General features: G+C 54.9%; 1 protein-coding gene across 1 annotated transcript in view; it reads left to right on the top strand.

Annotated features, from left to right (window-relative positions):
• Positions 1-12,996, top strand: part of LHX4 (LIM homeobox 4) — a 41,356-nt gene extending 28,360 nt beyond the window's left edge. Inside the window, exons 3-6 of the mRNA XM_029933107.1 lie at positions 4,586-4,788; positions 9,240-9,394; positions 9,728-9,899; positions 12,071-12,996. Coding sequence (XP_029788967.1) covers positions 4,586-4,788; positions 9,240-9,394; positions 9,728-9,899; positions 12,071-12,465 — 925 coding nt within the window. The 3' untranslated portion in view covers positions 12,466-12,996. The remainder of the gene's footprint in view (positions 1-4,585; positions 4,789-9,239; positions 9,395-9,727; positions 9,900-12,070) is intronic.
• The last annotated feature ends 702 nt before the right edge of the window (positions 12,997-13,698 follow it).

The following is a 13,698-nucleotide window of genomic DNA, read 5'->3' as shown; positions in this document are numbered from 1 at the left end:
AACCAACTGAGCCACCCAGGTGCCCCGGGAACTGCTTTTGTTAATAGCATTTCTGTGCCCAGAATATGGAACCTGGGCTCATAGGACAGAACTTAAAGCCAGGATGTGCCAGAACACCCGTGGTATAGGATTTATGTGCATCTGTTTCTAGAAGGTTGTGGTGTCTACAGGGCCTGCCTGTAGCCCTCTTTCTGGATTGTCCCCCATGTCCCCCACCCAAGAGTGGTTCCACCAGGCTTGTTGTTAGCAGCAGGGGTGGACAGGTAAATGGGGCAGACGGGAGCTCAGGCTGAGCACTGGAGCCAAGGGTAAGACTGAGAACACGGGTCTGGCCCCCTGTCCGGGTCACAGGCAGGCCCTGGATGTTGGCTATGACGTCTGATGCATTTCCCCAGCCAGTTGCCCAGCTCGTGATGCCCGCCCTGGTGCACAGGTGTGGAAGGTGCGAGCAGCATCAGTTGCCATGCTGTGGGGACACCCCCCGGGACAAAGGGTCCCCGGGCAGCCCTTGCAGTGCAGGTCTGGGGGTCTCATGCTCTGGGGCTCAGAGCAGTGCAGGGCCCCTCTCCTCAAGTTCCCCTCTGGGGTCAGGGCAGCGGAGGCTTGCTGTGATGCCCGCCAGGTGCCAGCAGAGCTGTCAGAAGCCCAAGTTCAAGCTCCGAGTTCTCTCTCTCATTGCCTTTGCGAGCCGGCGCCGACACCTCACCTATCTGAGCCTCAGTTTCTCTTCTGCTAGAAGAGAAACTGCTAGAAGAGTCATAATGCCTGCCTCTGTGTTGGGCACACAGGTGACATCTGTCGAATGTGAATGATGATGGCACAAAGTGGGATGCAGGGTTGTGTTTTCGTCAACTGCGGCCTCACTGCAACCCGAGTTTGAGTCCTTTCTCAGAAAAGCTTTTGATGGGAGCTCTTGTGTTCTGTGTCCTTCCCCAATGTTTTAGACATGTGTTTTTGTTTGTTGATTCATTTATTTTGAGAGAGAGACAGAGAGCAAGAGAGAGAGGGAGAGAGAGAGAGAGAGAGAGAGAGAGAGAGAGAATCCCAAGCAGGCTCCACACTGCCTGCACAGAGCCCAATGCAGGGCTCGAACTTGCAAACTGTGAGATCATGACCTGAGCTGAAACCAAGAGTCAGTCGCTTAACCAACTGAGCCACCCACATGCCCCCAAACACACTTTCTGAGGGGTTCATGCGTTCATGCCTTTGCTGGTTCAGTCGGTCTCTGGTGCCTGAACTACATGCTGGGCAGGGATAAGAGAATTTCCAGTGATATTGGTCTGAGCAGGAAAGGAATGTGGGCCATTAGCAAGTCCTTTCTCACATTTTCTTTGTCATTTGGATCTGCTCCAGCTGCCTTCCCTGGGGAGACAGGCTGTCCCTGGAGGCCTGGCCAGAGAGATGATCCTTCTGGTGAGCAGGGAACGGCTGGCTGCAGCCAGAAGGCAGGGCCCAGTGCACACGGGGTGCTTCCAGGACTGCCTGGAAAACCTCTCAGAAGCCTTTTCCTTGGGGTGCCTGGGTGGCTCAGCCTTTTCCTTGGGGTGCTTGGGTGGCTCAGTCGGTTAAGCGTCCGACTTCAGCCCAGGTCACGATTTCAGGGCTTGTGGGTTCGAGCCCTGCATCAGGCTCTGCTGATAGCTCAGAGCCTGGAGCCTGGTTCGGATTCTGTGTCTCTCTTGCTCTCTGCCCCTCCCCTGCTCACATTCTTTCTCTCTCTCTCTCTCTCAAAAATAAGTAAAACATTAAAGAAAAAAAGGTGTCCAGCTCCACCCCCACGCCAGCATCCCTCAAATTTGGTCAGGTTGGTTAGACATTGCCTTTCTGCGTAGCAGCCAAGTTCACAGTTATACCTTGTTTTGGACCAGGGGATTTTAACTATGGCTGTCTCATTATTGCCTGTCACAGAAGGAGTCATCCAGCTATCCGGGCACGGCTGTCTTGTTTGTGACCCCAGCTGGTCTGAGCTCTGGGAGCTTGGGAACCGTGTCCTCACCACACCCCCCTTATTCTAGGGCCAGGGCTCTCACCAGCAGGTGGGGGTGCCCCTTTTGCTGGGCTGTGCTCTGGGAGCCTTGTGGGTCAAGGGGGTGCACATGGTCCCCCACATCGAGGATCCCACTGGCGGTGCTCCAGGGGAGAAGGGTTCTAAGGAGCACCTTCCACTTACCATCGGTATAAATCCCACAATCAGGGAAATTGCTTCAATCGCTAAAAAACGCTGGTGGGAAAGTCCATTTATTTTTCATTTTTCTTGTGCACTCGCCACCCTTATGCATGAATCACTGTCGGTGTGTAGATTAAATTTATACCCCCGTTATCTTTCATGTCTCTGGGGCTCTGGTGTCAGCTGGGTTTCTGGTCACTGACGGCCACAGCCTACTTCTTAGTGGTGAGAGAGACGTGGTCCCCTCCAAGGGCACTACCGTGGGGTTCTTCACTCGGTTCTGGAGCCTCCACTTAGCCCTCCACGCCTCCGCGCCCTCTGCAGATACACAAACTGCAGGCATTTTGAAAACACACTCTAGTAACACATATACACAGGCTTCCTTTCACACACACACACACACACGCATGCACGTACTCACACAGGATAGAACTGGGTGCCTGATTACCTGCTCCTTTAACACAAGTGACCTGGCTAGGCAGCAGTTGTTGAAGAAGCCTGGATCCACCGGTGCTCTGGGAGGTGTAGAACTTCCTCGAAGCAACAGTATGCTTTGTTCTCCCTCCTCAGGTTTAGCCATCTCCGTGTGCCTCCTCTAACAGCATGGTTCTCTATTTGCTGGTTTGTTAATTCCACAAACGCTAACTCTCCTTTTCTGGGTCCTGTGGCACTTTGAAAATCTGATGAAACCCCTCATGATGCACAAATTTGAATGACTCCGGGGGGGTTTGCAGAGCCCATCCTGCGTCTCGGGCTAAGAGCACCTGCCCTGGAGGTGTGCTCCTGTGCCCCTCCCCTCTCCTCCTCGCCAAACCAAGAGGCTTTCCAGGAGCTCAGGGGTCTGGGGTCCTTCCAAGCCAGACACCCCAGCCCCTCACACCCCAATACCCTTCTCAGACCTCATCTCAGAAGAGCAGCCCCCTGGGCCACACTTCTAGACTTAGAGACCCCCTGCGTGTCTCTCTGTGACACTGTGTTCCTGGGAGGGGAGCTTCCAAAGCCACGGCCGGCCATGCCTGCCCCAGGCCCCTGCAGCCCCCCGCAGGTATCATTACTGCATAAGAGACCCATCATTCTGCATTAATCTGGGATTCATCATGATAGCCATGACCATAATTAATTTATTTGGTATTAATGTGGATGAAATATGTACTGTCCTTTCAGGGGAAATCAGGCTGCCTATAAGCATTAGTTAAAAGGACCATTAAAATCAAACCTTCCCCAGATCCATTAGGCGAAGTCTTTCATCCTGAAGAAGATAAAGTTCTGCTGTGTGAAATGTCATGAATAATTAGGTTGATTGCTGTTTTAAACTCTGCCCCTGCCTCTCCAACCCCTCCCACCTCCCTCCTGAAGGAAGGAAGGCTCACCTGTATCGGAGCACCCCCTTCACTACCCGTGTCTACACTGGCCCCAGATTCCCCTCCGGCCTCTATGACCACTGGTGCGACTCCATGTCTGTGGGCAGCATGGGAAGGAGGCTTAAATGACCCCACCGGACTGTATTTTCAACCTATTTCTCCTGCCTTCCCACCCTTGGCTCGGTGTGGCAGCGGGCACCTTCCTCTTGCCTCAGTGCTGGTCTAGAAGGGTGTAGACCATGAAGAGGGCCAAAGCAGCATTGAGGTCTGTGGGCACCTTGTCCCCAGTGGCATATGAAATGCAGATTCCTGGCCCCACCTCAGACTGGCACATTTCCAGGGCTGTGCATGGGTAGGGGGTGGAGGCTGGCATGAAGGGGGCTTTGGCGTGTGCCAGACGGAGGGGAGAGGCAGGAGAGAGAAGACTTCGGGAGAGCCCTGCTCTTGCTGCCAAAGCCGTTTCTCCAGAACCCCAGTGCAGACGCCAGCGCGTGCTGTCTTCCGGGCCCTCCTGTGGGAGCATGACGAGGTGTTAGCTGGATGTTTTTGCACACCAGCCCATGAACACACACAGTTGTCCCGAGGGGCTGGTCCTCCAGGCGTCACCATAACTTTGGAGATCAGGATGTGAGGGTGTTAGCTGGATGTTTTTGCACACCAGCCCATGAACACACACAGTTGTCCCGAGGGGCTGGTCCTCCAGGCGTCACCATAACTTTGGAGATCAGGATGTGAGGGGAGGGAGCAGCCTGCTCAGAGGGGACTAGGAGGGGTATTAACCGGGCACGCGGGAGCCCTAGCATGTCAGCCCGGAAGAGGCACGGGAGACTCGCTCTGATCCAGCCTCTGCATTTTGTGGGGAAAGAGCCCAGGGCACAAAGCAATGAGGTTAGCGGAGACAGGGCCACCGGATGGTAAGCACGGGTGGCCCAGGCTTTGATGCCCACGGACACCCCGGAGCGGTGGGCGGGAGAAGGGCTGACATGAGAGGAAGTGGGGGGCAGCCAGACACCCCCCCCCCCCACTGAGCTCCAATCCCTCCCTGCTGCCCGAACAGGCGCTTCGGCACAAAATGCACGGCCTGCCAGCAGGGCATCCCCCCGACCCAGGTGGTGCGCAAGGCCCAGGACTTTGTCTACCACCTGCACTGCTTCGCCTGCATCATCTGCAACCGGCAGCTGGCCACCGGGGATGAGTTCTACCTCATGGAGGACGGGCGGCTGGTGTGCAAGGAGGACTACGAGACGGCCAAGCAGAATGGTAAGCCGCGCGTGCCGCCCCCCCCCACCTCTGCCCGGGCGGTGCCCGCTGTCCAGAGGCCCTTTCCTCGGAGCCCTGCTCACGCCCTGCCCCCTGTGAGAGGCATCCCTAGATCTCTGCAGGAAAGGGCATTCTCCACCCCCCACCCCCCACCCCTGCCCCCAGCACCTGCTGGGTTCACCCATCAGGTTCTGGTTAGCGAGAGCCTGCCTGTCCCCTCCACCGCTTGGTGGCTTAAGAACAGCCAGGGACCTTGTGCTTTCCTGTTGGCAGTTCCGTGTCTGGGGTGGGGCTGGGACCGAGCGCTGTCTACAGCTGACATCGGGGTTGCCCATCAGCCTTGGGTATTGGGGTTCACATGTTCCACGGCATCCCACGCCTCAAAGGCCTCAGTGAGCGAGAGCGCTAGTCTTGGCCCACGTCAGCTCCTATTTCAGTCAACTGTGTTTTGTTTCCACTCTCAAACCGTGGGCTTGTGGAGGGCTGAGTCTCGCACTTCCGTGTGGCTTCCGACATCCCTGACACAGGCGCCAGTGCTCGGCGAGTCTTCACATTTGGACTCCCATCTACCATATAACTTCCCGTCCACCTCCCCTTCCCATGGCCCCTCAGAGCTGTTGCCCAGGGTCTCCGGCAGAGACCCTGCAGGGCTGAGGCTGATGTCAGGCTCACCGGGAAAGCCTGCCGCTGCTCTGGGCCCCAGACAGCCTGGGGACCCCTCAGGACCTCTCAGGAAGGCCAAGCCTGACTCCCCGTCTCCTGTAGCCCCTGCCCCCCCAGCTTTCTCACTCACAGTGGTGCTCCCAGGTGGTGTGCCCTTCACCCTAGCCCCAAATCGGGCATCTGGCCAAACTCAACCTGGAAATCTCAGATGCACAAAATTCACGAGACATCAAGGTCATTTGCCTTTGACTAGAATTTTTATCTACTCAGGGTGTGACTGCAGAAAGGAGCTCTCGACAGCTCTGGGGCTTGATGAAAAAAAAAACACCCCACAAAGACAACAATTTCATGCATCTCCTTCTAGATCTTTCCAGGCAAATGTATGCTATATAGATCTGATCCATATATGGAGAAATCCATTTTTTTGCATAGTAACTGCAGTTTAAAGGAAAGGTCTTGTGGTGGTGAGGAGGCAGAGGTACAGGGGTCCCTTTGGAGAGGCAGCTGGCTTTGGTGTGGCGGGCAGGACGGCTCTGCAGGGGCGCATGAGTCAGGGCATCCTCTCTTCTCCTAGAGTACCTCCAGCACGGCCTTTTGGGATGGGCAGCACTTCAGTCCCCTTTCTCTTCTTTCTGGGACCTCAGCAAGCCCGTTCCCAGGCTCTTTGCCTTAATGCATTCATCTACTGGCTTCCTTAACACTCCCTCGATGCTGTTGCTTTGGAATCGATTATGATGTCATTGAAGATTAGGGCATCTTGTCGGGGATAAGCCATCAAGGCAGATGGACTCCGAGATCCCAAGCTGCCTTTGGAACTCGGATGCCCTTCCCCAGAGATACTAAGTGCATGAGCTCCCTCCCGGCGGGCAGCTGCTTCTCCTCATCGGAGGCCCTGTTTGGACCCTGAGCGTCCCGGCCTGGCACCCACCTCTGCTGGGGATGGTTCAAGAAGAGGGGGAGACTTAGGTGGGGAGGTGAGAAGGAGAGTCGGGCAAACACTTTTATCAGGGGTCATGTGTGCCGCAGCAGACCTCTGTAGGACACTGGAGTTGGCATCAGAGGCCGGGGGGCATCTCTGCTCAAGTCACTAATGTGGGGGGGCCCTGGCCAGCTGCATAAATGGCTGAACCTCGGCTCCTCAACTCAGTGTGGGAGGCGGTACAGCGCCTGCCACGTGGAGTGGTTTCCTGAGGGTCAGAAAGGATGAGGCTTGTGATAGGCTGCTGAACGGGGGTGAGACCGGCAAGGAAGGGGGGCGACAGGGAGGTAGGATCTGCTTTAGGTTTTCGAGTGGCGGGAGGTGACACAGCATTCCAGACATGTTCCTCCTGCCTCCGCTGTGAGCGGGGCAGGGCCCACCCCATCCTGGGACATCCGAGTGATCCTTGGGGCAGCAGGGGACCTTTATCTGCTTTGGGATTTTGGGCTTTTTTTTTTTTGCTTTAATTCCTCCTTGTTAATCTAAACCCTCTTTCGGGCTTACGGTTCCCTCCCTTGTGCTACACAAAGGACCCAATTTCAGCTATTTGTATCTTCGTGTGAATGATTTTGTTCATTTGTTACATCTCCCTGGATATTTGCATTTTCAATATAATGAGGTTGCATTTTATGCCAGGGACAAGTGCTAGGAGACCCTGCATAATTCAAAACTAACGTATTTTAAGACTAATTTTCCCATAGGAATTAATGTAAAAAGTAGGAGGGGGGGATGTATTCTGGAAGCACATAAATCCATAACCGGTGAAGTGTATCTTTGCCTTAATGCTACTTTTTATTTTCTCAGCACTCTCTCTAATACCTCACAGAATGCTCTCTCCTAAATTAACGGCCTAGGATATCATGGTCTCGCTTGGCCTTCCTCATAGCGTTTTATCACATTTAACTTCCGTACCAAAGTTATTGATTTTTGGGTACATTTTTCAGCACAAGCACTGCCACCACTACTTAATGAATACTTGGATGACATTGTTATAGGATATAAAAAAGATTTTAAATTATAATAACAGTGAATGTTAAAATAACAGGATAATACTTCCCATAATTGCAAGAAGGAAGTCCTGTGGACATAGACAGCAGTTCTGAACCGAGGGACCCCCAGCCCAGGATGAAGGGCCTATCCCAATGGCACCACCAGCCCAGGACAACGGGTATATCCCAGGGGTGCTGCCATTCAGCCGTGGTGACCACAGTTTCTAAATCACGAGGCCAGCCTATTCAAAAATTAGGCAATTCTTGATGAATTAAAATTCTGATGGTTTTCTGGTTTCAAATTTTATATCTAAAGCCTGAACAGGTATTTCAAAAGGGCACTATTTCATAGTGGCATCAGACGCTGGCATGCTATTATCTCTGTACATGTGGGCAGAAGGGGTTGATTCCTTATAACAGAGTTGAAAGTAGAGAGACTTCAGAGGCTCTCCGCAGTCTCTGCAGGCTCTAAAAGCCGTTCTCTTTGGATCCAGGGCTCCAGGGAAGGGACTGGGTGGCAGGGGCTTGGGGAGACTTCATTCTCCCTCTGCTGTGTGCGTGACTGCAGTGTGGACCTGGCCTGAATGACACGCAGCCCCACTCAGGGCAGGCGGCCCCGCCCCAGGCTTCAGAGTGGGGAGGTGACTCGCCCACATCACTCACTCACTCAACAAGAATGCTGAGCCCAAGCCTTCGGGCTGCAAGAAAACCTTTTCTGAACTGTCGTGAGCATTGTATGCACATGAAGTTCTCAGATCACTCCAGGCACCCAGTAAGGGCTTAGGAAACGTTGGCTATTATTGTTCCTAAGAGAGAGTTTTCTTGAATGGGAAGGAAGGAAGAAAGAAACAAACAGGGAGGGAATGTAGCAGAGACGTTTTCTAGGACACACGGAGGAGGAAGCACAGAAAACCCAGAGGGCCAGGGCCAGGGAGGCTGGCCTGCTCTTTGCTGACTCGGGGATGCCACACAGAGGAGGGAATGTAAGTCTCATGCTGGGAGAGGAGACAAGACGTCTGCACTTGGCTGTGCGCTGCAGACTGTGTCCAGGTGCCTCTGTGCCGGACTGAACAAACCAGCCTCTGACCAGGGATGGAGGCTCTGCTCAGAGTCCACGGAAGGCTGATCATTCTCGTGTTGTCCTGAAGACTCTTGAGACCAGTGGTTTTCTAAGAACGGTGGCTATGACCCAGAGAAAGAAACTCATTCTACCTTTCAGCTCCCCACACCCATTTAGTGAGCACCAAGCAAGTCCCAAGAAGCAGTGCTTGCGCTCATCTGTCCCATCTCATCCCATCCATCCTACGTCCTCAAAAGTTTCCGGTTCTGACCCATAGCTGATGACCCACTGCTTAGGGGTCACTCCCGCTGAGCCCAGGGAGGCCACCCGGAAGGGGCCTGAGGCGAGGAGGGGCAGGGGCGTCTGGGACGGCCCAGAACACACTTCACCCGCCCTGGCTCGTTCACCCTCACAGCCCAGCTACTGATTCACAAGGATGTCCAATCAGAGTGTTCGCCAGGACAGGGAACCTTGTGGAATGACTGTCCACCTTCAGTCTGGTGGGAGCCCCTGGGGGCCTGGGCTGGCGGGGGACTGAGAAAAGCGGGGAGCTGAGGGAGGGACTGTTGTCCTCACTTTCCTGTGAGTCAGGGGGGCCTGCGCTGAGGAGGGGGCTCGGTGGGGGCGGGGGCTCTGTTGTTCACCATTCCTGCCATGGCTCTGCCCATGGTGGGCAGGGCTGTGTGAGGAGAGGAGGAAGGGGGAGAGCCCCAGCCTCTTCGGGCAGGCAGAGCCCTGTAAGAGGGGGTCTTCCTTGCAGATGACTCTGAGGCCGGAGCGAAGCGGCCCCGGACCACCATCACGGCCAAACAGCTGGAGACATTAAAGAATGCCTACAAGAACTCCCCCAAGCCTGCCCGGCACGTGAGGGAGCAGCTGTCCTCGGAGACCGGCCTGGACATGAGGGTCGTACAGGTGAGACTCCCGTGACCCCGGCCCCTGGCCTGCTCTGCCCCCCTGGGGGTCCCAGGCCTGCACCCTCCCGCAGGGCCGGGGGTGTCCTGTGCCCTCCACACTCCACAGGAACGAGGCTGAGGGGGCGCCATGGGAGTGGGGCTCCGGGCTGTGACCCCGGGAAGCTTGTGGACACAAGGACAGGGTGCTGAGGCCCAGGCGGAGGGAGCCGTGGGCACAGGGCATTCCCTGGAGGCTTCAGTGCCTGGCTCCAGCTGCCTGTCTTGGGGACCCCAGGGGCTCTGGGTTTGTGGTGGACGCTCCCCGAGTGTGTCCCTTCTGCTCGTGCGGCAGGTGTGGTTTCAGAACCGCAGGGCCAAGGAGAAGCGGCTGAAGAAGGACGCGGGGCGGCACCGCTGGGGGCAGTTCTATAAGAGCGTCAAGAGGAGCCGGGGAGGCGGCAAGCAGGAGAAGGAGAGTTCTGCCGAGGACTGTGGGGTTAGTGACAGTGAGCTGAGCTTCCGAGGTGAGCAGGGCTGGAGGGGCGAGGCCGAGGCCTTTGGAAAGGCCCCTGGGAAACAGTAATTCTTGACTCAGGAGGGATCTTTCTTGAGGCCTTGACAGCTGCCTCCTGCACACAGGTTCTTCCCTGCGACTTGCAGCAAAGGGGGGGCGGGGCCGGCAGAGGCCACGACAGGTGGGACAAGGAGTAGAAAACAAGAGAGCTCTGCTGCTGAAATGTGGAAGCCGGGTTCCCCAGGATCGTGGGCCCCAAGGCCTCCCCTCCTTTCCTGCTGACTGGGGCTCTCTCTCACCAGCCTGGGCAGCCGTGAACAGACAGCTGCGTCTCGGCCCGTGCCCTCAGCCCCTCACCTGCATTTCCCTCCTCTTCGGAGGCACTGGCCTTCCTCCTGGGATCCCCTGGAGTGACCCCCAACCCATGTCCTCTCCTGGTGGTGGAGGGGGGAGGGCAAGCTCCGTAGGCCCCATGCCCTGGAAAGTCAACGCTGTGAACGCCTGTGAGAAGGGGACAGGCCTCCCCTCTGAAATCCCTTCCCCCACTGCTCACTTCATCCTGTCCCCTGCACAAAAGCTTTGCAGCATGCGCTACATTCGGATTTGTGCATCAGCAAAACTGCAAGTGACTGCATGTTTCGGATCCGGAGGTTATTTGCAAATAACCATAACCGTTCTCATGTACCCAGCCCTTAACTGTGGAAGGTACAGTGGATAGAAAGAGTGGGGAGACACGGGTCCGAAATCTGGCTGCCCGCTGCGGCTTTCTCAAGCCAATTCATTGTTCTTGAGCCTCAGTTTCCCCCTCTGTAAATGGGGATGAACTGCATCCTTGCCCATCTCACAGTGTTGTTGTGGGGTTCAGTGAACACAGCTGACCGTGCGTGTGTCTGGGGGAAGCTCAGCACAGGTTTATCCTCGGAGGTATGACTGTCCTGACAGCAAGCCTGTGGCCCCCACAGAGGGCCCCGCCGTATGGCAGGTGTTGGCAAGAGGCCAAGTAATGGCCATTTTCTAGTGGAGCTGAGCCTTCCTCTCTCTGCCTCCTTTTAAAGGGCATGAATTCTCCTTCCCCCTTTGCATGTTCAGGGTGGAGTTGGGGGCAGCCTAGGGCAGGTGATCAGAAGGAATGGGTGTGGAGAGGCTTGATATGAATTGGTGCACAGGCCCAGGGTGGGAATAGAAAAGGAGGCTGGGGGCGGGGGATGGAATAAGCTGCCTACCAGAGCACGATGCCCGGAGAGGACTGTGACTCACTCGTGAGGTCTGCCCTACAGGGCCCTGGGAAGGGCTCAAGGGCCCATGCCCACCTGCCGGTCCCGTTGGCGGGGGTGGGGGGGGGTTTAGGAAAGCCATCCAGTCTCATCTGCCCTGAGAAATCAACGTCTGGAACAGGCAGGATTGTTAAGTCTTGCTTCGCAGCTCTTTCCTGTTGGGGGCAGCTGGGTCCCCAGGTTGACATGCCATGGGTCTCTCTGGGTAATTATAGAACTTTTCATTTCTTAAGATTAAAAGTGCACACCTCTGTTGGAGAGATGACTTCTTCTAGGTAGTGCAGAGTCCATTAGAAACCCTTAATAAAATTCATCAAAAAACAAGAAGGACCATTTGCCTTAATCAAGTCAATACCTTGTCCCCAGTGAAAAGCTTATTTGATAGAGAGAGAAACCAAGTCCTTTGCTATTGACCCTCTTTTCCGGGTAGAACAGAAGGATTTTATATACATGCCTAAGAGTGGCCCTCAGCTGTCCTGACCACGTGGGCCTGCTTCTTTCCCAACCAACCAAACCAAGCCCTTACTCAGCTTGAAAGCCCTCCTATTAAACCTTGTCAGCACGTAGTTTCCATTTGTAAGGTTGAAAACACATGACCCACAATCCTCAGGCATTCCTATTCTTTAGTGCGGCCACCTTAGTACATGAGCCACATGGGACCAACAAACTCACCGAACATTTGTCCAGCCTTCTGGGATCCGCATTCAGTCTCAGCAGGTGTTTCTTATTTTTCCCCCTGGTGCGGGTCAGTCTGTGGTTGATGTGTTGGTGTCTGACTCATGCGTGGCAGCGACACGGCTGCCATCCTTGGGCTTCTTTCTTGGTCATGTGTATTCCTAGGTTGTGAAGAACAGGGACCACTGGAGTCCTGGCGGCTGACCATAAATCTCCGTTCTTTTGTCCACAGAGGATCAGATTCTCTCAGAACTTGGCCACACCAATAGGATTTATGGCACCGTGGGGGACGTTACAGGCGGACAGTTAATGAATGGGAGCTTCTCCATGGACGGGACGGGACAATCCTATCAGGACTTGAGGGATGGGAGCCCCTATGGGATCCCCCAGTCTCCATCCTCCATATCGTCCCTGCCATCCCACGCTCCTTTGCTCAATGGGCTGGATTACACGGTGGACAGTAATTTGGGCATCATTGCGCATGCAGGGCAGGGAGTGAGCCAGACGCTGAGAGCCATGGCTGGGGGACCCACCTCTGACATCTCCACAGGAAGCAGTGTAGGCTACCCCGACTTTCCAACTAGCCCCGCCTCTTGGCTCGATGAAATGGATCATCCTCCTTTTTAAACATCTCTCCTCCCCACCCTACCCGTCCCGGCTTGAGAGAATATCTTCAAGGATCAAAAGAGACTTGCCTTTTAAGGAACAAAAGTGCGCCAATGTGAATTTCCATTATTTTCAATGGAAGTCCTCCGCTGGTCCCTAGGTGGTCGAGGGACCATGCTAGGGCACTGTTGTCCCGGGGAAGTAGTGGGAAGACAGCCTCGTCAGGACACCGCACAGGGGCGCACAGCCTAGAGCGCTAAGGTGCTGCTTGGTGGCTTCCTCCCCTGCGCCCCCCCCTCCCCGCTTACAGGCTTTGGCTGCTCAGTGCTTGGTAGCACAAGGTGACTGTCAGGCAACCTTGGCCTTTGGGAACTCTGCTCCGACGGGCGTGTCTCGTGAGATGCTTCCCGCACCACTGCTCTCACCAGAACTGAGATTCTTGAGACAGAGGCATCACAGCCCTTGAATATAATAAAAGTGATTTCTGGACCACTCTACTGAACTCTGATTTTGAAAATAAAAAGTCACTTATTAAAGGTCAGTGAAAACTTTGATGGCCACCGTTTGATATTGAATACATGTTCCCTACTTCTTCTTCTTCTTTTTTTTTTTTTTGCCATGAAAAATATGACTTCTTCCCTGCCCAGAAGTCCACGCCAGGCGACACTCCTCAGTTTTGGTTTTAAAGAAACCCCATCCCTGTCACTGAATCCCTGATGGCAAGAAGTGGTTTTCCTTGCAGGTGACTCAGGCTGGAGCTGAGTGGCCCTGGACCATCACAGTGACTGCCCGACGAGTCCCCTTGGTGCCCAGTGTGCCCTTTTATTTTGCTCATATTGTTTATTCCACAAGACAGGCTGAGGGGTACAAAGTGATCAGAGCTAAAATGTGGAGAGAACAGAACGACAATCAGCGAAGGCGTGCAGTCTGCCCCGCCGTGTCGGCCGACCGTCTCTGGGTGCCCCCGGTCCTGTAGGCTGACATGACGTGATGGAGTCTGTGTGCGGGAGTCGGTGTAGACGAGTCTGCAAGCCCATCTCACCTACAGCTAACCCTCCCCAGTCCTTTAAAAACAAGAGCTTTCTCTGCTGTGGTAGCTGACTCAGTTGGAATGTTTTGGTATCTTCCAAGAACTAGTCATGCTTTTCGGCCTCTCTTGGTTGGGAGGAATCGCTAGGGAGCAGCCCTGAGATGGTCCAGAGGATTCCCAGTGGTCCTTGGCTGCCTCTCTCTGGGCTGCTGGTGCTCCAAGCC

The sequence above is a fragment of the Suricata suricatta genome, chromosome 3 (assembly GCF_006229205.1).
Source record: "Suricata suricatta isolate VVHF042 chromosome 3, meerkat_22Aug2017_6uvM2_HiC, whole genome shotgun sequence".
NCBI classification, from domain to species: domain Eukaryota; kingdom Metazoa; phylum Chordata; class Mammalia; order Carnivora; family Herpestidae; genus Suricata; species Suricata suricatta.
The sequence above is the reverse complement of the archived record's forward strand: the minus strand, read 5'-3'. Positions and strand labels throughout refer to the sequence as shown.